The sequence below is a fragment of the Panthera leo genome, chromosome D2 (genome assembly GCF_018350215.1).
Source record: "Panthera leo isolate Ple1 chromosome D2, P.leo_Ple1_pat1.1, whole genome shotgun sequence".
Taxonomy (NCBI): Eukaryota; Metazoa; Chordata; class Mammalia; order Carnivora; family Felidae; genus Panthera; species Panthera leo.
Window position 1 is genome coordinate 38,996,055 of NC_056689.1, and position 23,275 is coordinate 39,019,329.

General features: G+C 45.6%; 1 protein-coding gene across 1 annotated transcript; it reads right to left on the reverse strand.

Annotated features, from left to right (window-relative positions):
* Positions 1–13,331: 13,331 nt before the first annotated feature.
* TMEM254 (transmembrane protein 254) lies at positions 13,332–21,928 on the reverse strand. Its single transcript, XM_042908964.1, has 4 exons — positions 21,792–21,928; positions 19,585–19,688; positions 19,336–19,395; positions 13,332–15,019 (listed from the first exon to the last, which is right to left on the reverse strand). Exons 1-4 carry the CDS (start codon positions 21,879–21,881, stop codon positions 14,899–14,901), a joined length of 375 nt encoding a protein of 124 aa, XP_042764898.1. The 5' UTR covers positions 21,882–21,928; the 3' UTR covers positions 13,332–14,898.
* Positions 21,929–23,275: the final 1,347 nt, after the last annotated feature.

Genomic DNA, 23,275 nt, shown 5'->3' on the forward strand with positions numbered 1-23,275 from the left:
AAATGATTGGTGAAGTGAGAAATTCTTGAGAAGGCAAATATACTTTGTTTTTTTAAAAAAAAATTTTTTTTAACATTTATTTATTTTTGAGACAGAGAGAGACAGAGCATGAACGGGGGAGGGGCAGAGAGAGAGGGAGACACAGAATCGGAAGTAGGCTCCAGGCTCTGAGCCATCAGCCCAGAGCCTGACGCGGGGCTCGAACTCACAGACCGCGAGATCGTGACCTGAGCTGAAGTCGGATGCTCAACCGACTGAGCCACCCAGGCGCCCCAATATACTTTGTTTTTTTAGGCGTGCTTCAGAACAAGTCGTTCTGAAACACTTGTTCATAATTGTTTTGACTACCTTTACGTTGTTATCAGATGACAGCAAATGTTGTGGGATTGTTTTTATTAAAAAAATAGATTCTTGTTTCTAATATGACTTTTTTTTTTTTTTTTTACATTTGAATCTCGAAGTAAATGTGCCTACCTAATTTCATATGTTTTCAGATGGCTATCTACTTTCCCCAGCGACATTAGTTGCACAATACTTGTTTGTTTCCTTTACTGATTTAAAAAGTTGCCTTCAGCATATACCAAACTCCTATATACTTAGATCTGTTTCTGGGCTTCCTATTCTGCTTATCTAATATGTTGCTGTATTCATGAGCCCGCTTTTCATCACTGAAGCTTTGTAATGTGTTGTGCTATCTGATAGGAATAGGTCCTCTCTGTCTTCTTTTCCAGATTTTCCCCCCGACTCTTCTTGACCCTTTCTTTTTTTTTATGGGATCTTCAGGATCAGCTCTTCTGATTATAAAAAGATCCCATTTGTGTTTCCTTTGCAGCTTATTTAATTTATAGAATAATTTAGGGCAAATCGACATCTCCATGATCTTGATTCTTCCCGCTCAAGAACATAGAACGTCTTCCCGCTTGTTCTACTCCTCTTTTGAGGCTCCCAATAGCATTCCCAAATGTTCTTCATGGAGATTGTATCCGTTAGCTTTTGCTGTATAACAACCCATCCCCGAACTTGATGGTTTAAACATCAGTCATTCTTTAGCTCATGATTCTGCAGGTTACCAATTTGGACTGGGCTCTGCTAAGTGGTCCTTCTGCTTGTCGCCACTGATCTCAGGTGGGCTCACTGATGGACCTGTAATCAGCGGCGGGACAGCTGGCACTAGGAGGTTTTGATGGCCTTGTTTGAGAGGATTAGAATAGCTTGGGACTCTGCATCGTATCTTACCTTCCAGAAGGCCAATTTGGGCTTTCTGTGTGATGTCTCATATACATTGAGATTTGGGATTAGCTCCTGGAAACTATATGCAAAGTTGCATGTGCACATTTGTCTGAGTATGTGTGCGTACTCAGGGCACAGGTCCCATGCTTTTGTCAAATCCCGAAAGGGGTCCATGATCCAAAAGAGATGGAGAACCAAAGGCTGTGATCCCGCTGCCACAGAATTGAGATAAAGGTTTTTGTTCTCCCTTCTCAACGGCATGAAGCATCTTCCAACCTTGGGTTCTGAAGCAATCAATCCTAAGTCACTGGGAGCCGCCCTGAGGATGTTACTATCCTGCCCATCCTCAGTCCGATGGAAGTAACCTTTCTCCCGATCCTCTGGGCTGAAGCCTCATTCTTTCAAGCTCAGATGGGCCTAGTACTGACCCATCACCTCAGATTTGGTTCTCCTGATGGCTCCCCCTTCCTCTGATGTTAGCCTCATATTCTGCTGGTGGGAACATAAATTTGTACAGCCTTTGTGGAGGGCCATCTGCCCACATCTACGACAACGTTACATGTACATGCCCTTGGTTCTGCAATTCCACTTTCAAGAATCTGGTCCATAGGTAATGAATCGAATGCACAAAAATGGTAGACAGTATACTGAGGAGATGCTAAAATGAAGGAACTCTGTCTACGTATGCCAGAATGGAATTACCTCCAAGACTCAGTGTTGCAAAGAGAAAGCAAGTTTCAGAAGAGCATTCATGATACAATCCCGTTCCTGACCAAAGTGTGTGAATGAGCGCGTGTGCATATATATCGTACTCTTTCACGCATGCCCATCCATACACCCATTGCTCATACCTAGAAAACTAACCTGACATTCAACTGGTGAGAGTGGAATCTCTTCAACACAGAAACTGGGATGAAAGTGAGGTCCTCGCATGCCTGGGAGCTCTACGTGGCCGACGGCACGTTGTTGATCGATCCCACGTTTCACTACAAGCATGCGATACATTTGTAATAGCAGTAGAAACAACCCCTGCTGCAGTCAAGCTCCTCTTTCTCCAGAAAAGGAAACTGAGGCCCCGAGAAAGGGCCTTGCTCAAAGGCCAGCCAGTGGGTTAGCAGCAATGCGTGGAGGCAGGGAGCAGTTGAGGAAGCAGGGTGGGAAGGAGAAGAGGGGAGCAGAGGAGGCCCAGCCCGGGAGACTGTAGGAAATGCACTGAGCCTTATGGGAGGGCACAGGAGGGGCTGGGCCCTGCCTCCCTAGACTCTGAGAGTTCCCTTGTCCAGTCAGCAATGGAAAACAGGGCTTTGGGCCCTAGTTCTGTGGCATTGGGCACAGTTCCTGGGTGTGATGGGCCGGTGAAGGCGGCCATGACGCCAGCTGGGGCTGATGCTGACGACAGTCTCTACATCTGAGGGTGAAGTAGGACCTGTAGCAGGTGACAGAGACCAGGGTGCAGAGGCCCAGACCCACTAATTCCCCCTTCAGCAAACATGTCCTGTGAGGGAGTCCTGTCATCACCCCCATTTTAGAAATGGATTGAGAATGGATAAGAAGCCTGCCCAAGGTCACATTGGACTCCAAAGCCTGCTCCTGACTGTAAACAGTGCTCCAGACTGTGGAAGTGGTGAGGAAACAAAGGTGAGAGAAATGTAGCTTAAATTAAATCTCCTTAAAGCCTGCTGCCCACTAATAGACACCTAAAACCTGCTGAGCGTGACCTTGCTCAAGGAACTCAGGGCTGCCTTACTTCCTTAAGGTTTTTGTTTCATTAAAGACTAAAAGTAATCTTATCTATCTAGACAGTAGCTACCCCTCAAGGGCCTGAAAACCTTGCTTTCAAATTCCTTAGGACTGTCCCTAACCCCACTAACTTAAGAGTATATCATCAGTCACTCCCCACAACCCCAGTGCAGCTCTTTCTGCCCACGGGTCCTGTCCCTGTGCTTTACTAAAATCACCTTTTTGCACCAAAGATGTCTCAAGAATTCTTTCTTAGCCGTTTGCACAAGAACCCCATCAGAAGGACCGCTTGCTAAGGGGCTGGTCCTCACGCCAGCATGTGACCTAAAGTTATACAGTCCTCGGACACCCTTTCAATCATACTGAAATTAAGAATTTTGCACCTAAAATTTGGAAACCACTGAACTAATAAGAGACAGGAAGGAAGGAAGGAAGGAAGGGAGGAAGGAAGGGAGGGAGGGAGGGAGGGAGGAAGGAGGGAAGGGAGGGAGGGAGGAGGGAAGGGAGGGAGGGAGTAAGGAAGGGAAGAAGGAAGGAAGGAAGGAAGGGAGGGAGGAAGGGAGGGAGGAAGGGAGGGAGGAAGGGAGGGAGGGAGGGAGGAAGGAGGGAAGGGAGGGAGGGAGGAAGGAAAGGAGGAAGGAGGGAAGGGAGGGAGGGAGGAAGGAAGGGAGGAAGGAAGGAAGGAAGGAAGGGAAGGAGGGAGGGAGGAAGGGAGGGAGGGAGGGAGGAAGGAGGGAAGGGAGGGAGGGAGGAAGGAAGGGAGGAAGGAAGGAAGGAAGGAAGGGAAGGAGGGAGGGAGGGAGGGAGGAAGGGAGGGAGGGAAGGAAAAAGAAGGTACAGGCAAATATCTTTGCCCTGGAACAATTCTGCTTTTCCCTCAGTTCCGTAGGACTGAAAGGGTAGATGAGCGGGGGATTCTAAAGCAGAGTGGGGTCGCATGTCTCTGACTGAGGCATAAATTTAGTTTGTAAACTAAGTGTTCCAGTGACTGCAGTTCCCTCGGGGGTGCACGTGAGCAGGAACTCACAGCCCTGGCAGATAAGCCGAGGCCGTTGGGGGGGGGGGGGGGGAATTCTAGCGGGCTGAGGACTTGGGCAAAATACAGTAGGCAGGAATATGTAATTCGGGGTCAATTTAGTGAAGACGTGTGCTTAAAAGCGGGAATGCTGATTCAGGATCAGTACGAGGTAAATTTGGTTGTATGGGGGTGAGATTAGATTCAGAGTTTTAGAACAGACAGGAATTTAAATAATTACCAGCCTTGTGAATCTCCAATTAGTTGTGGTTGATCCATGTGCCTTCATGCGAAAATGCATCTAGTCAGAAATCAAAACCGGGGGACTGTCAGGGACGGACAGACGTGAGCTACCATAATAACAGGGCTGAGCTAAAAACAAAACAACACAACGTCAAGCGCCGACCTGGAAGTCGGGACGCAAGGGGGTTTGTTTTCCAACTCTGACACTTAATGTGCTGTGTGAGTGTGGGTAGTTAGCTCACCCTTCTGGGCAGTAGTCTTCCCTCTGTAAAGGGAGGTGGAGGGTGAAAGGGGCCCAGAGCACTGGGGTTCTCAGCACGGATGACCACACCTTCCCGCTCTTGGCAGCATGCCTTGGGAAAGCATCCTTGTTGGCAAGGACGTCTGCATTCCGCTAGCTCAAGTGGGAGCAGTCGTATCGCCTTGCACTCGGAACCCAGGCCGGGCAAGGCATGCCTATCCCGGTGGTGACAGAGGCTGAAGGTGGAATGAAGGGTGGCGGTTAGGAAGTGGGGGAGTCAGAGCAACATGTTGTCAACCTCAGCTCTGAATGTCCTCTGCAAAACGGGAATGTTAATCATACCTTAGATGAGATGTGTGTAAGTGCTTAGAACAGTACTGGGCACGTGTTACCTACTTAATCAATGATAGTTAATATTATTATTATCATTATTATTGTTTTTATTATTCAAAGTCAAATCATAACTTCCTACCTAATGTAGGAATTCTCTCTCGGGCCATGTTAGACAAGTGGTTATTCTCCTTCTTCTTGAATACTGCCAGTGACGGGGAACTCACTACTTATCCCAGTAAATCCTTGCACTAGTGATTAGTGCTTCTGGGATTTTAAAGGAATTTTAAAGCTGGAAACATATAAACCATCAAATTTAAACTGCCTCATGAGGAAACCCAAGTGCAGGAGATGAAATGCTTTGTCCAACATTGCCGGGCTAGTCACATGGCAGTTGTATCCTCCTCTGCCCCCCTATCTTATTAAGTCCATTTTCCTGAATGCATCTGAGAGCCTTGGTGCTGCGCCCACCAGTGCCCCCCACCCTCTCAAAGAACAATTCCTGGAGGCCCCAGGCTGTGTTCGCTGGGCCTCTTCAGATCCCAGACTATATTAAAGGTTCGCTAATCCATCCGTGGACCCCAGGACGAGAATTATTTTGGAACATTTGAATGATGAACTGGGTTCTCCTTGCTACATTCTGCAAGGCAGTCCCCTCACCCTGCCCCAATATCACATGAATGGTTCCTCTTTGCCCCATTTCTGGGCATACCCTTTCAGTTGCCCAGCCCTCTCTAGTCCCAGTGGCCTCTTTTATTTTTTTAATTTTTTTTCAACGTTTATTTATTTTTGAGACAGAGAGAGACAGAGCATGAACAGGGGAGGGGCAGAGAGAGAGGGAGACACAGAATCTGAAACAGGCTGCAGGCTCCGAGCGGTCAGCACAGAGCCCGACGCGGGGCTCGAACTCACGGGCCGTGAGATCATGACCTGAGCTGAAGTCGGACGCTCAACCGACCAAGCCACCCAGGCACCCCCCCAGTGGCCTCTTAATCTCCACCTCGATCCTGCTTGAATGAAGATGCCTGGTCTCTGGCTCACAGGCCCTGAAGGCCAAGGTCCATTTACCTACCTGTTCCACCTAGTGTGGAAGCAGGATGACCTGCTTCAGGCTATCTCCCAAGCTAGCTGGCCCTTGCTCAGACTCATGCTCAGATAGAAATGTCTTTCCTACTAGATGCCATTTCAAAGAGACATTTCAAATGGATCCCTTGCTTGAAATATACTTGGAAGAATTTCTTTAAAAAAATTTTTGTAATGTTTATTTATTCTTGATAGGGAGAGAGAGAGAGACAGAGTGTGAGCAGGGGAGAGGCAAAGAGAGAGGGAGACACAGAATCCAAAACAGGTTCCACGCTCTGAACTGTCAGCACAGAGCCTGACGTGGGGCTCGAACTCATGAACTGTGAGATCAGGACCTGAGCCGAAGTTGGACGCTCAACTGACTGAGCCACCTAGGCACCCCTAGAAGGAATAACATCTATATAAGAAGTTAGGTGGTGGAGTCCATTTTGAATATGTATTTCATGAAGCAGTGTATTTCATTGTGAATATATTAATCCCAGGGAATGATTTTATTAGGTTTACGTCTGTCATCCAGAACCAATGGGCCATGAATGCCCATTACAAACGTAGGCTTGGGACTCACAGGGATCCGGACTTGATTCCTGGTTCTACCACTCACTGGCTCTGACTGTTAAAGAACTACTCAATTTCATCAGACCTCAGTTTTCTAACCTGGAAAATGGGAGCAGCGCCTACTTCCCAAAAGTTAGTGAGGATTCAAGGAAAGAATGCAAGCAAGGCTCTAAGCATAATGCCTGGGTCACAGGGAGAGTTCAATTAATGTTTGCTCTCATTATTATCAACAGAGAAGCCATTCTGTGAGATTCCTGCAGTTTCAAATGATATCATGGGATTACTTAAGGAATTCGGGTCTCTGGCCAACAGTGTGTTTTGTAATAGGCGTGACAGGACACCAGGACAACGCCAGTGACATGTGGAACACTGAAATTTCATAATGTATTTATTTTCAGTTTCCTAGGAAATATTCTGTAATACCAGAACATAAGCCCGGCCAACTCGCCAACATCGCAGATGTTAAAGTTTCGCAAAGGCTATAAATACCCCTATTCTGTATACATGTGCAACATATTATTGCCGCCTCTTTAACCAATAGCAAGAAAATCCCTAGGTCTGCGGAGTGTTTATAATATTTGTACATTGCTATGGAGACGGCATCAAAGGCAGGCACCCATAACATGAACGGGACGTAGGGGTTTAGGGCAGCTAACAACGACGGAGATAATTCTCACTCTTCGTGCATCATTCTTGGATAACATTTGTAAAATAGTTGGGAGGTGAGGCGTGCTGTTGAGAACAGCACTTTGGATGTCTGTTCCAACACCGCTGACCTGCAGCTTGGTAACATATGGAGGAGTCAGGGACCTAGGTCTGCCGTCAAACTGGTTGTGTGACCCTGGTGGTGACGTCACTGGCACTCAGTTTCTCCAAAGCTAAAATGAAGGGGGCATCTATCTGAACATTTAAGCAGTCCCTTCCAGCTTTCTGATTACAAGAGGGCCACAAACATGATTTCATCTCATCTCCTCTGTAGTTTAACGCCATTCTAAGTTGAGCAAAACTAAGATTTTTTAGTTGGCCAACCTGGACTTTCTTTTTCTACTGTTACCTGTCTTGTTCACAGACAGGTTCCAGCTGGCTCTCATGTTGAATTGGAGACAGATTTTTCCCCGCTCCAAAGGAGCATACAGATTTTCTTCCCTCCAATGGAATGTGGGCAACCCAGCTCTTGTTGGCAAATTGTCAAAAGTTAAACAAGAATCAGATTAAGTTCCCAAACACACACTGTCCTGGAAGTCCTTCTGGAGACCAAAGTCTAGTAGCAATTGGCATATTGCAACATGATCTGGTCTTTAAGTCTTAATATATCACAATACCACTCATTTACATTAAAGATACTTGCTCACAAAACAACGTACATTTTGCAAGAATGCATGCCCAGCAAACACACTGGAATTGTTGCCTGGGAGTGGGGGCAGGCAGGAAATGGGGATAAAAGGAAACGAAACAAGGGGCGAGTAGACATTGAGACTCAAAGACATGATGAAACTCACCCAGGGTGACATAGGTAATAAGTACCAGGTAACAATGTGAACAGAGCTGTGGCTCAAAAGCCAAGGACCCTACTCCATTACACCTGCCGCCTTTCATTCTTCAGGGGAAACAACAGTAACAAAGGGGTGCAGTGTGACTTATTTATCAGTTGTCTCAGATGGTTGCTATGTTGTTATTTTTCCCTTGGAAAGTAAAGTATCTGCAGGATTCCCCCTTCTGGAGCTTTCTCCTGATTAGATCTTGTCTTTTTTGGGTGGCTTCATTTCCCAGTAGCCGGAAAGGTAAGGTAAGGTAGTTCAACTTGAGTCTTCTGGGGTTATATCAGGGGCACAGCTCTGGCTCATGGAGATTTTAGAGGACTCTGGAGCGTTAGAAAGCGGAAAATTTTACAAAATCTGGTGCTTCGCTCGATATACCACTCTCCCGGGGATGGGTTCCCCCAATCTTTTGCCAGGTGTTTTGTGAAAGGGCCTCAGCCCATTTTTGTCTGGAAAATCTACGCCGTGGTGGGCATCTATCTACCACAGGAACTGGTACCTAAGGAAAAGGTGAAGTAAGAACATTTATTTGTTTGCATTTGCAAAATTACACACAGGAGGGATAAATCAAAATTAATGATACCTGTTATGGGTAAGGGTAGATAGAAAGGTTGGGGCACCCGGGTGGCTCAGTCGCTTAAACATCCAATTCTTGGTTTTGACTCAGGTCACGATCTCACAGTTTGTGGGTTCAAGCCCTGCATCCGGCTCTGTACTGACAGTGTGGAGCCTGCTTGGGATTCTCTCTCTCTCTCTCTCTCTCTCTCTCTCTGCCCCTCCTCCTGCTTGCCCTTGCTCTCAAAATAAAATAAACTTTGAAATAAGCTAACTATGCCACTCAACAACATTAGTACCCAGCAAAGTTTTTCTTAAAGGTCCCGAGCTGGCTCTTCAAAATGTAAACATCATGGAGGCCAGTGCCCCACACTGGGTTTATAATACATAAAATTTAAAAGAAATCATAAGTTCATTGTGATACCTCCAATATTAAACGAACAAAAAATGAAAACGGGTGGAACAACGAGAAAGGAAGTCTTTTCTTTTTAATTTTTAAAAAGATTTATTTTTGAGAGAGAGTGTGTGTGAGTGGGGACAGGCGGAGAGAGAAGGAGACACAGAATCCAAAGCAGGCTCCAGGCTCCGAGCTGTCAGCACAGAGCCCAAAGCGGGGCTCAAACCTACAAACCGCGAGATCGTGACGTCAGCCAAAGTCGGTCACTTAACCAACTGATCCACCCAGATGTCCCAAGGAAATCTCTTCTTTACAGAATGTCAACTAATAAACGTAGAAGAAATGATGGAAATAGGAAAATCACCAGTTCATAAACATCATGGTAAAAAATTGGTTGAGGCAAGAATCACCAATGGATAATCATAATGGATAATCATCAATGGGTAGGGAATATGTGGTCATGTGGTATTGAAGTGTCGGTCCACACATCTCTTATTAACTCAAAGGGAGGGAAAATACCTTTCACTGTGATGCACTGAAAAGGATCTGGCAGTGTTCCTCCCAGCACGTTTAATTTCAGTCTGATCGTGAGAAGGCGGGCAAAATTGGGGGCCATTCTGCAACATTGCCTGGGCCTGGGCACTTCCAAAATGTCGGTCGTTAAAGGCAAAAACCAAAACCAAAAAAGGCAGAGAACCCTTCTAGGTTAAAGAGACTTAGGAAAGCTGACAGCTAAACAGTATGTGTGATTCTGGACGGGATCTGGGACCCTCCCACCCCCATCATCCCTAAGGCTCTGAATGATGTTATCAGCACAAGGGGGGAGATTCCAATCTGAACTGTGTAGAAGATAACATTACATTTCCTGGGTGTAATAATTATGTAACACAACGCTTCCGCTCTTGGGAGATGCACACTGAAGGTGAAGGGCAGTGGTGTCTACAAAGACTCTCAGATGATTCAGGGGGAAAAAAAGAAACAATTATATATGGAGGGACAAAAAGAGAGGGATAAGGCAAACACAGCAAAATGTTAAAAACTGGTGAACCTGGGAGGTGAAGGGTATATGGATGTTCTCTATACTCATCTTGTAACTTTTCTGAAGGCTTACAACTTTTCGAATAAAAGCAATGATATATATCCTATTTCTGTTCTTCTGGGAGTTGTACCTAGTTCCTCAGCTCACGTTTTACTACCCCAATCATTTTCTTAAACTGATCAGTAGATTTCCCCTTAAAAAGGGAACTATTTCAATTTAACATCAAGACCAGTTAACTTACCGAGTGCCCGCCCTCCCCCCTACACACGCGTAACCCACACAGAACCTGCATTTTTGCAAGGTTTCACGTGACCCATCTGCATGGGTACATTTAACAAGCACAGGACGCATCACTGGTGATTACCAGCCTTCCAATAAAACTATTGTTCAGTACGATACAGTGTATGAAGTTGCTTTATCTAGATTCTTTCACTTAAGTTTACCATTCTACTTTCATCCCAGCCGCGATGTAAAATTGATGGAACTGAGGTCCAGGAAGGTGACAAACTTGCCTAAAATCTCGTGCTTGGAGCCAGGTGAAATGCCACACTTCAGTATCACTGCGTAGTGTAATACCCTTAAATTGTTAACAGTTTGCTGAATGCATCATTAATGTGCATGGTGAGTTAGGTAATAACTGTGCTTTATTCTCATACGTATCAGAGGAAAAAAAAATATAATGAACAAACCAAGCAGGGCATTTCATAGTTATTCTTCCCTAGGAAGATTTCTTAAAATGAATTCATGTGTAGCATAGGCATGACCAGCCTTGCGGGGGTGGTCCCCACATGCCTGAGGGTTAGGGAACACTTCCCTATCTTATCATTACTCTCCTTTATAGCAACATCAAAGCTTTGGTGGCAGTTTTTATCAACTAAGTTCTGTTTACTAAGAACGGCTTGTGCAACCTGTTGGTACAAAGAAAAAGTGAATGTAACTCCCAGAGACAGAGTCCCCAGCCCCTGAAGGGGAACAATAGAGACATGAGCTGGAGGCAAGGATGGTGATTTAAAAAAAAAAGAAAAGAAAGAAAGAAAGAAAAAGAAAAAGCTACACAAAGCCTGGGAGCTTGAGGCTGACCTTGAGGCTTCTAAGACCTTGGGCCTGACAGATCAAGAGCCACAGGTACGGGACAAGTGCTCTCCTCTCCCACCTGGGCCCCAGGGTAACCCCTACACTCAATATATGCACTGGCATTGGGTCCAGCCCTGCCCGTGGAGAAGGGCCGGATCAGGCTACAAACCAGGCAGTGATCGCCCTACTGTGGAAGGAGTTTCCCATCCTGTTGGCAGCAACCTCCTTTAGAGGCTTCCCCACTGTGTGTCCCAGCTCCCGGCCCAGAGAGACCCAATAATATCCAAACCCAAAACAACCTAGGGGCTGGTTCCACCTTGGGGAAGCTGCCGGCTCTCTCTCCCATTTTGAGAGCATACCTTCGTTTTAGGAAACTGCTTGGTGCTCGCTGTTTCCTTTTGGCTGGCTGTCCTTATTGCAGCGCGGTTCCCCCATGTGAATCTTCTTGTGGGAAATCCAAGGACTGAGACCTCCATTCCCACAATGCACTCTCTCACCCCTGACACTTACATGAACATTTCCCTGACAGTACTAGGGTGTCAAAGGCTTTTTCCCTAAGCCACCTTTATGCCTCACTACAAACAAAAAGGAGGCAATCGGTAAACTCAATCCTATCAAGAAAGCCTAGTAGCCATCTTAAAATGGTCATAGAAATGACAAATAGAGTATTTTGAATAGGATTTTCAAATATCCGCTGTGGAATCAGAGGATAGCATTCTTCCTCATAAAGAGAAATGTGAAATGACAATTAGTCTCTCACTTGTCTAACCTTGATGAAGAGAGAACCATAATTCCCAATTTGAGGCAGACAAGGAGCCTTGCGGACAGGTGTCTCCTATGCTTACACAGACATTACTCAGCTGCCCTACCAGCATCTTTTTGCCTGGGCCAATAAAGGGCAGATCAATGATATTTATGCCAAACTAAGAGCTTTAATTAACAAGGTTCCAGGAAGGGTCCAGGCAAAGATAAAAACGTGATTGCAGGGTTCTCTAATCTCAACGGCAGGTGCTCAGACTGTCCTTGTGTGTCTTCAGAGCCCCCATGTAAATACGTACGGCCCGCAGATGGCAAGCTGTTTTGCCAAAGAACCTCCATCTGGAATAGGACCTCTTAAGCCCAAGACTTGTTTTAAAACCGTGGCTTGAAAACATGTTTAGACGTAGACTGCATGGAGTCCTAAATAAGTTGAATGTTTATAAGGAGAAACTATAAACAGGTCTGTTACTATTTAAGTGGTGAGGTCATTAGTTTTTTCCATTAGTCCTTTCTTTTTTGTTCTTCCAAACTACACATGCTCCCAACATCTTCGGGGTAGGAGCAGGAGAAAACAGGTTAGTTCGTCTGCCTCCCACGGTTGCTTCCATTAAGGTGCTTCTGGTCCTTTCTCATCCAAACTCAACAAGGATGTTTCTCCCCTATCACCATTACAGCTGCAACACAAAGCCAACAGATCTCTGTATTTGTTTATTTTTTGCTTCACAGGCTTAATTTCTATGCTCCTGGGCTGCAGAGGAGGGGAGAGACACAAGATCCAGCTGAGGTCTGGCCTCTCCATGTGATGTTAAGTTACTTCACCTCGATGGGATGCAGTTTATGGGTCAACAAAATGACCTACACTGTGTGCTCATTAAGATCCTTTTTTTGCGGTAAGCCATGATAATATTGCAAGTGAGATTATAGTTTATACTTTTGGCACTTAAAAGAACACAGAGAGCACAATAGAGCACAAGAGCTGCATAGACTGTATCAGATGCTGAATGAAATATAAATGAAAACAAAAGGGGAACACTCCTACAGTGAAAGGAGACACTCATGTCCACCCACAACTCTGTGTGCATGGAGGTAAGCGGGCCCTGGGCAGCTCTGTAAACATAACGAGGAGCATATGCCCTGCAACTAGGGCATTCTACATTTCTTTTTTTCTTTTTAAACGTTTATTATTGAGAGACAGAGACAACATGAGCATGGGAGGGGCAGAGAGAGAGAGGGAGACAGAATCTGAAGCAGGCTCCAGGCTCTGGGCTGTCAGCACAGAGCCCAACGCCGGGCTTGAACTCGCAAACCGTGAGATCATGACCTGAGCTGAAGTCAGACGCTTAACCCACTGAGCCACCTAGGCGCCCCTCTACATTTCTTTATCCATGGAAAAAAAGCCTCAATATCTGAACTGTACGAACAGTTCCATAATAGAGTCTACCTAGAAGAGTAAAATCAAATGTGCAACAATAACAAAACTGACATACAAAAAAGTATTTGAATAGAAAAGGCAATTCACAGCATTTATTCAAGTTAATCCATTTTATTCAATAATCTGCCATATCGTTGCTGTCACCATTACTGTAATATTGTCATTACTATTTCTCTTTTGACAGGGCCATGCGTTTAAAAAATCTGGGTTGGATTTCCATGATGTTTAACTCTATGATTAAAAATCTGTCTCTTCACCAAAAGGCAACCCCTTCACCACCAGAGAAACTGGAAAGACTGAGATTTAGTTGTAGAAAGTGATCACCACCAGAAACAATTCATAGTCCATCATCTCTCAGGGTTGTACTTTTACTTGGGGCCTCTTTAGGGGTGAGCGGGCTGCCTCTCATAAACGTTTGCTTAAAACAGGTAACATGCCCTCCTGCATCATAGAAGGAAAATAAGGTCTAGTCCCTGGGGAACAGATCCTCCTGGGAAGGAATCTGAATGGCTCCTAGGTGACTGAGCCATTCTGGCCAAGGTCAGGGGACGGAGTCAGTGAGCCTTCTGCCCTGACCAGTCAGTAGTAAAAAGGTCTAATCAGGTGAATGGGAGAGGTAGTGGCTAGCTTCCAGTTAGAATCTCTAGCTCAGGAACATCTGTGTTAGAGTAAGCCAGAGCAGGAGGGAGATGTTAGAGTCTGGAGAAAATGACTAAGAAAAAGATACAGGTTTCCTAATGGGGAACCGACAGAAAGGTGGCGCTACCAGCCAAGGGCAGTCCTGTGCTTCTCTCTGAGAAGAGAATACACTGAGTGAGTTCTGCAGTTTTCATAGAACAACTGGAATGACACTGAACATGTGGAAAGTTACATCGGTTTCTGTCCTTTGTTCGGAAAACACTGGTAAGACACCTGTGTGCAAAGCAATGGGCCAGGTGCTGAAACAAAAATAAATCTGAGATGTGATCCTGCCTGGAAGGAGCAATCCAGCAGTGGCCTTCAGACCCTTGCACACCACAGAGTGCTATGTCCTAGAGGCCGCGTGGAGGTAAGGACGGCTTCGGGCTGGCAGGATCAGGGAAGGTGTCCCCCAATCCTCTCCTCTCGGTACTCAGCGTGTCCTCTGTGCCTCTATGTTACTGCTCAGCCTGGCCCATTCCATGCACCTGCTCATCTTTCTGATCTTTTCTTGGTGGTGTGAGAAAAGGAAGTTCAAGAGGATGAGATCCTGCCTTACAGATGCCTACCGTGTGTGGAATTGAGGTGTCGTGGAAATGTCACTCTGTCTTGGTTCAGAAAGGTGGAAAAAACTGGGGGAAAAGAGAGCTGAGATGGGGTTTACTCAGAAGGTGGGAGCAAAATTATACCACCAGACAATTCTGGTGCACAGCTTAAACCAGACAACAGAATGAGCACCAGCACTGCCAACGACCTCAAGAAGGTAGCTGGAAACCCTCTGCCTAATAGTCTGTCTACAGAACTGGGAAGCTTAAATCCTTTCTTGTCATCCAGTCAAGCTCAACCAGAGCATATGAAAGAATAATGACTAACTAGACGGTCTTCAACTTCTGCAAAGTAGAAAGATCAAGTAAAGTCAGCATCTTCCTTGCCCCCAAAACAGTGAAGTGGAAGGCCAAACGTGTAGAGAAAGCATTTGAATATCTTCCTTAAGTTTGTTTTTGGCGTTTTGGTCTGTAAGCAATTAAGATGGAGAGAGATGCCACCCCGAAGAGGAAAGTTTGTAGGAACCACAGCACTTGAGCCCGACCGTCCGTGATGCCTTTAGACCTAAAAAAAAAGAAAAAAGAAAAAAGAAAAAAGAAAAACTTAACCACCAGAATTTTTATGTTATGGTTTCATAAGAGTTAGTCTTCCATTTTTTATTTTTTTAATTATTTATTAAAAAATTTTTTAAGGTTTATTTATTTTTGAGAGAAAGAGATACAGAGTACAAGGAGGGGAGGGGCAGAGAGGGAGGGAGACACAGAATCCAAAGCAGGCTCCAGGCTCCGAGCTGGCAGCACAGAACCCGACGTGGGGCTCAAACCCACGAACCATGAGATCGTGACCTGAGTCGAAGTCGGACGCTTAATCAACCGGGCCACCCAGGCGCCCCTAGTCTTCCATTTTCTTAAAAAATGTATTCCTTCTAGGGGCGCCTGGGTGGCTCGGTCGGTTGGGTGTCCAACTCTTGATTTCGGCTCAGGTCATGAGTTCAAGCCCCACATCAGGCTTTGCACTGACAGCATGGAGCCTGCCTGGGATTCTCTCTCCCTCTCTATCTGTTCCTCCTACTCTCTCTCTCTCAAAATAAGTAAAAAAACTTTAAAAATATACATATATTCCTTCTATCTACTTTCATTAGGTTTATTTTTGCCATTTTCCTCTAGTTTCTTAACTCGCATGGTTAGTTCATTTATTTTCATTTTTCTTGTGCATTCAGGATGGTACACTCTTCCCTCAGACGCAGTCTGGCTACTGCCTAGCGCATGGAATTATGAAACTATTTCTCGGGGCACCTGGGTGGCTCAGTCGGTTAAGCGTCTGACTTCGGCTCAGGTCATGATCTTGCGGTTTGTGAGTTTGAGCCCCGTGTTGGGATCTGTGCTGACAGCTGAGAGCCTGGAACCTGCTTCGGATTCTGTGTCTCCCTCTCTCTCTGCCCCTCCCCTGTCTCTCAATAATAAATAAATGTTTAAAAAATTTTTAAAAAAAAGTTTCTCCTGTGACTTCGATGAGCGGAGGGTTAAAAAGCACTGGGATGCCTTCAGAGGAAGAGTTTTGAAGGTTGACCAGATGTAAATCCTAGCTTGGCCAACTACCAGCTGTGACGGCTGGGCAAGCCACTCCTCTCTTAGACTCTGTGTCCTCCTCTGAAAAACAGAAGTATCAGTATTTATCCCAGCAAGTTTGGAGACGATTTAGGAGATAACATACACACAGTGCTTAGTCAAAAGCCTGGTTCATGGAAATAATAAACACCCGGCTGCAAACTAAATTGCTTGAAACAGAGCTCAAAAGAAAATGGCCTAATGGGAGTGAATGGCTTGCTGGTCTCATCTGTATATAAATAAGTCTTATGTGGATGAATTCTAATTTAGAATAGTATACGTAGAAATGATATTGTTTTCCACACTAACAGATTAAAGGAGAAAAATCCTATGATCATCTGGATACATGCAGAAGCATCTGAGAAATGACAACATCCATTCTGAATACAAGTTCTCAGCTAACTTAGAAACAGGATGGAACTTCCTTACTCTAATAGAGGAGGTCTACGTGACTCTAGAAAAAACAGTGCAAAATTTGAAAGCTTGCCCTTTAATCAGCAACAACACAAGGGCGAGGATATATGAGGAATTCATGTTCATGCAGTATTATTTATAATAATAAAAAACTAGAGACTTAAAAGTCCATCAGAGGGGGGATTTGTGAAATACAGTGAGGCACAGCCATGGAACAAAATACTATGCACTAATAAAATGAATGAGGTAAATTTATAGGTGTAGACATGAAAAAATAGGCATATGAGACAATGGAAAGTTACGGAAGAGTTGATATCTACATTTATATATATTATGGTGGCTACGAAGTCAAACACATAGACCAATCTTTTCTCTGGTTAAAAGGGATTCACCAATTCCTTTTTATGGCTTGACAGTGTGATTTGGGAGGTTACAAAAATACATTCACTTAAATTCATTCATTCATTCATTCACAATTCAAATGGAGTATTTATTCTGATGTACGGTGACTAATGATATACTGCAACATGTGAGACCATAAAGAAATAACTTCAAGAACATAATAAGAGTGACCTCACCTCTCTATGCCTGCTCTTCCTCTACCCTTCAAAGACTTGGATAGCAGGATGTTAAATTTGAGTCTTTCGGTTTTCACTAGAGGCTCCAAATGCCCATAACAGAACAGGCGTCAAATACTCCAACACTGTAAATTCGAGGGGTTAGACCACACGCCTCCAAGCTAAGATTTCAATGCAAGGCTGAAGGGGCCAAGTGCTGCGGCATTTCCCGTCACAAGTCAGACTCAAAGAACAGCTTCAACAGACCCACTTGGAGAGCCTGACCCGAGTCCCCTGGAATTTAGGGGAAGAGATTAATATCTGACTCTAAAGTTAAGACTCAGGTAAAGCTTGCCTGATGGGAGACCAAACATACATGACTGCAGTGGGAAGTGCATGTATCTGCCGATTATCCCACTGGGAGGACAAAGAAGCTGTTACTGTGAGCCATCCAGATCTGGTGGAAGGCCACAGGCGTGGGTGGGCTGAAAAGGGACCCTGGCCCAGAGGCCCTAATTGAAGGGTAGAAGAGATCTCAGTAAAAGAAAGCTTCCCCTCAACCACAGATCCTGAAGGGATCTGAAGGGAAACTGCAGGTGGCAGGCTGGAGGAGGCAGCGGAAGGAACCATCAAGGGAAATGCAGAAGGGAGACTGATCCCCAGTGATGGCTGCTTTCTCAAAAACCCACCGGGCCTCCGCCAGAGAAAACGAGCCAACACCGGGCATGCAACATCCACAGCCCCCAGCTTCCTGACCACAAGGCGGACCGTGCCCTGTTTCCCCAAACTTACTCCCACCCTGGTGGGCCACAAGCAGGTGTCGCTAACAAATAGGAAAAAGAGGTGGCCCGAGAGAGAAGACACTAACTACTCTCTTCCCCAGGGCAGCCTCCTGAGCCCCAGCTGGATGAGAACAGACACTTTTGACTTTGGTTAACAGTTTCATCGTTTTAATAAATAGCCTGGACTAGACTGGATTACATCAGAGAGTGACTGGAAAACCTATGGAACCACTTCAGATTTCATCCACAGTCCAGTGGGAGGCAGACAATAACCCATAGGGTGAGTGTAACTGGAGAGGGGTGAGAAAGAATAAAGCAGCTTTCTGCTCCTCTCCTAGAAAGCCCAGCTTGTTTCATAAATCAGAAGACAGAGTGACATAATCTATTTGAAGCACTTAGAAAGGGTCTGGCAGAGTGTGCACCCAATAAATATTAATTACTTCTATTATTAAAAGATAGTTGTTATAAAGGATCTTAGTTCTCACCTTTAGAATACAATAGAGGTGATAGTTCATCTCGACCAGAAAAAAATTAATTGCAAAGTAAATTTGGCATGACGGTAACCATTGCTTCATGACAGCATGCTGTCTCTACACGCTTACGTAAAGTACTAATGGAAAGAGAATCTTTCCAAATATGCTCACATAGTATTAACTTATGCTGGCATCTGCTGAGTAGGGTCTAGTCCAGAGGCTTCTTTTTTTTTTTTAACTTGCAGAATTAACCCAGAATTATTTGTGGAGCTTGAAAACAAAGAACATATTCCCATTTCTGAAGCAAGGCCTACAAAATCAGGATCTCTGGGTCTGGAAACCAGACATGTGTATTCCGAGAAAGCTCCTCAGGTGATTCAGTCATGAAACTAGGACTGAGAATCTGAGAATCGATGGCCTATGTCCATAACTTAGCTCTTTTTCTTTTTTTATTAAAAAAAATTTTTTTTTTAGTGTTTATTTATTTTTGAGAGAGAGAGAGAAAGACAAGAGCAAATAGGGGAAGGGGCACAGAGAGAGAGACACAGAACCTATAGCAGCCTCCAGGCTCTGAGCTGTCAGCACAGAGCCCGACGCAGGGCTTGAACCCACGAACTGTGAGATCATGACCTGAGCCGAAGTCAGATGCGCAACCAACTGGGCCACCCAGGCTCCCCTAACTTGGCTCTTTTTCAAACTAGAAAGCAAACTCCAAATCTTCTGTTCTAGTTGGGGCTATTTAGAGAATTTTTTTTTTTTTTTTAAATGAGAAAACCATCTAAATTAAGTAGCTCATTAGTTGACTAGCCAACACAAATGAAATGAATCCATTTGTTAAATATTTACTGAGCACTCCCTCTGGGCTAGGCTCAGTATTAGGCATGGTGATTCAACCCTACCCTGAGAATGCTCTTGGCCTACAAAGGCATGAATTATTTAAATGTGGCTACTCTTAACTTACATTAGATACCAAGAGAAAAATGATAAAGACCTATTAAAAACAGTTACTTGCAAAAAACAAACAAACAAAAAAACCCCAACACTTACTTGCACAAAACCATGGCATATAAGGCCTCTCCCACGTGAATCAGCCAGGCAAGCCAATACCTGAAACAAAAGTCAGCCTTGCTTAAGGTGATGGTTATCTGCTGATGAAATCTAACACAGAAACCTCAAAAAGAAAGGTGCCTTAATGTGAACCAGCAACACTCTTAGATATCTAAAGGCAAGTGCAGGCCTTCCAGGTCTTCGGTAGGGCTGGAGCTGGCCACACTCCACTTCCGGAGCTCTCCTTACCCACTGCGCAGGAGGGTGTGATGATGGTCCACCAAGTACTGAGTGAAGAGGCCCAGCGGCCCTAGGCTCTGGTAAGGAATACTCTGAGGCCAGAAGACAACCCACTGAAAGAGAATCAGAGGCACAGAATACCTATTAGGGTGCTGAAATCAGCACAGGTTTATTTTTCAAAGAAACTATGAAATAACCCAGATTCTACAAAAACAACTAAAGACCCAAGAAACTCTGAATTAAGTCATTTGGGTTTCCATTCTCCACTTCTGTTTTCTTTTTTTTTTTTTTTTTTTTGAAGTTTTATTTATTTAAGAGAAAGACAAGACAGTGCGACTGGGGGAGGGGCAGAGAGTGAGGGACAATCCCAAGCAGGCTCCACACTGTCAGCACAGAGCCCGATGTGGGGCTCGAACTCACAAAACTGTGAGATCAGGACCTGAGCCTACATCAACAGTCAGACACTTAACTGACTGAGCCACCCAGGTGCCCCTCCACTTACTATTTCCTAAAAGTTATCTGGCCAGGAGATTTATGACAAGGAAGCTGTGTGATTATCAGACTCAGTGTCCAGGCTAGATGACTTCTATTCTTAATGAATTCCACCCAAAACATTATTTTTATACAGGTTACTAATAAATGTTTAAGTTTCTGCGTCCTTGGTAGCTTCTTTATGACGGAAGCTACAGCTTGAACAAAACCCCCATTTAACTTAGAATTCCTTCACTTCTTTCACTCTTCCTACCTCTAAAACTGGGAATGATCCACCTCAGAGCTGAAAAGTATGTGAGCCAAGTTTGTGAAGTGCTAACACCAACTACCTAATCACATTAGGTTTGTGTAATCTGATCGACTTTCCTTTAATCTCTATCTTGTAACCTCTGCCAGATTTTTCTGAGAATAATTAAATGCCAACAGGTCCAAAACGTTATTGTCTCATTCAGATCTCAGGCAAGAGCAGTCCTACCTCTCCCATTATGTTGTAACACATCTAAAATTTAAATAAAGCTTAAAATATCACTGCACCTTCCAAAACCAAAGGGAATGGAAGGGGCAGCACCTACCAGCCCCATAATATCCCAATTTGAGGTCCCCAACGCTTTCCTCCACCTATTTTTCTAACTAGTCAGGAATGCAGAACCATAGAACAGAAATGCACCTTTGCAGAATTTCGGTTCAATCCCTCCATTTTACATATGAGGAAATCAGAGTCAAGGAGCTCAGATTTGACAACAAACAACACTGTGGACACGACAACACACTTCTAAGCCCCAGTGTCCAAGGATCTCCCCGTCAAGATCCAAATAGATTTCCCTCTCTTCAAAGTTATACCAACCTAGTCCCCAAGCTACTTTTCCAGGGATCTTTCCCATTATCCTTTAAACGAACTGTCAGCCAGACAAAAGTCGCTCCTCTCTCAGCAGAGATCCCTTCTTCCTGATACCACATCTATGCCATAACATTTATATCCTGTCTATCCCTTCTTTAGGTTTATCCCCGTTTTCCAAACAATTCTAACTGCCTCAAACATTCTGCTTCGGAAGCCCTATTCTGAGCCGGCAGGCCTACGGCAGCCTGTCAACGTGAATTCCTCCTCGGTGAACTCTACTCACACCCGGTTATGCCGCAGTTAAGTGTGGAGGGGCGAGGACGCAAAGGAGGGACAGGTGGAGTAGAAACCATCCCTTGAGCCCACCGACCTTCCGCTTACGATAGTAACCTAGGCAACCGCCGGACGCGCAAGCGCGAGACCTCGCTGCCTGTGCTCCCCTCGCCCTACGAGGGCCTGGAGGGCCCAAATAGATGCACCACCCCTCCCTACTCCTCACCGCGAAATAGCCCAGTCCCAGGACGGTGACCAGCGAGGGCAAACGTCTGGCTCGACGGAAGTAGCCAGAAGCAGCCCTGCCGGCCTCGGACTTCGTCACCACCATCTTGAAAGATCTACACACTGAATCGTGGGATGGGGAACCATCCCCGCCCCCGCCCCCATCCCGACAAAGCCTGGGCAGCAGGTTTCTCAGGACCGCGAGACCCGGGAGAGGCGCGGGCACACGAGTGCGCCTGCGTCTTCTTTCCCGGGCCCGGTCCCCGCCCCCGAGGCTCCGAGCCTTATTGCGCCTGCGCGACCCCTCCGGCCCGGCTGGCCCGGGTCCTGCACTCGGAGGAGCGCTTGCTCCGCTCTTCGGACCGCTCAGGGCGGCCGCTGCCCTTACCGTGTAATACCCAAATGAAAGGATGATGACGGTGAACCACAACAGACTGCCCCTCTGGAAGTACGCTTTACCGCCTGCCGCTGTCCCCATGGTTGCGGCACTTCGGCGAGGCGGCGAGGCGGGGCGCTCCGCTGCGCGCGGCGAGGCGGGGCGGGGCCTGGGCGAGCGCTCCTCCCTCCCTCCTTACTCCCGGGAGCCCGAGGCACCTGCGTGTTGGGAAACTCGGACAGCGAGGCTTGCTGGCCTCTGACCTGCTGGAACGGTCGTCGTCTCGCAGGGAACACGCCCTCTGTGCATGTGCCTTTCCCGGGCTTAAGAGGAAAGTGTTGGAATAGATGGTGCTTTCCGCCTCCAATAACCACAAGTCTGAGTAAAGGGATGCTTTTCCTCTTCATTAGTGAAGATGTATGGTACCATACTACACAGCATTTGTGAGCAGGGGCTGTGGAATAGACGACTTGGGTTTAAGTCCTGCCTGTGCCACTCATTTGTGGCTTAAGCGTACACTAGTCACTATTAAATAACAAAAATTCAAGTGAGTAATTGATCAAATTGGATTTACTGAAGGATTCCTGAGTGGGACAGCGCCTATCTAGCAAATCAAAAGGAGCTCTCCTGAGCTGCAGAAAAGGCTTTGGGTTGTTTGTTTTTAAGGTAGAGAGAGGGCATAAAAGCAATTTATTACCAATGATTGCATTGTTTTAGGCAATGCATCCCTGCCAAAGGGTAAGGGGTTGACCGAGATATTCCAATGTGGCTGGTTGAAGTTCACATCCGGGGAGTGGGATGGAGAATGAAACTGCAGTTAAGATAGATATTAAGTCTTGACATGGGGTCTGTTTCTTCATCTGTAAAATGGGAATATGTCTATTCCTACCTCAGGGCTTTTCGGTGGATTAAATGAGTTAATACCTACCTATAATAACAGCACTCACAAAAGTCTCTCGCCCATAGTGCTTTATAAGTTTTGATGATAATTCCTGGGCCTTTGCATCAGACCCTGTGCTAAGTGTAATTCTGAAAACAACTCTGCACAGCAGATTATTGTCCCTCACATGAAAGGAGAGGAAACAGCACATAGAAATGTCCAAAGTCATGTAAGTGGGCAGGAATACTGGAAATCAAGTGGTAGCCAAGCGTTCCGGCACTCTTAAGGACCATGCTCTATGAGGTGTGGAATATTTCCATAACTTCTTTCGTTGACATGGAAACAGCCAAGGTTCTGTGTCCTCATTTTTTAACATGAGTGTATTGGACTACCTTTTTTTTTTTTTTTTTTTAATTTTAAAGTTTGAGAGAGAGCACAAATGCACATGAGTGCAAGAAGGGGAGGGGCATAGAGATAGAATCCCAAGCAGGCTCTGCACTGTGAGCACAGAGCCTGACTTGGGGGCTTGAACCCACGCATGCACCGTGAAATCATAACCTGAGCCGAAATCAAGAGTCCCGTGCTTAACTGACTGAGCCACCCAGGCACCCGTGGT

Bases quoted from the DNA above. Each gene is read 5' to 3' on its own strand.
- TMEM254 (XM_042908964.1), bottom strand. From the start codon at position 21,881: ATGGGGACAGCGGCAGGCGGTAAAGCGTACTTCCAGAGGGGCAGTCTG. The intron at 19,689-21,791 runs GTAAGGGCAGCG...ATTCTCTTTCAG, and splicing joins TTTCATTTGGGTATTACACG to TGGGTTGTCTTCTGGCCTCA. The intron at 15,020-19,335 runs GTAAGTGTTGGG...CTTTTTTTTTAG, and splicing joins TATGCCATGGTTTTGTGCAA to GTCTAAAGGCATCACGGACG.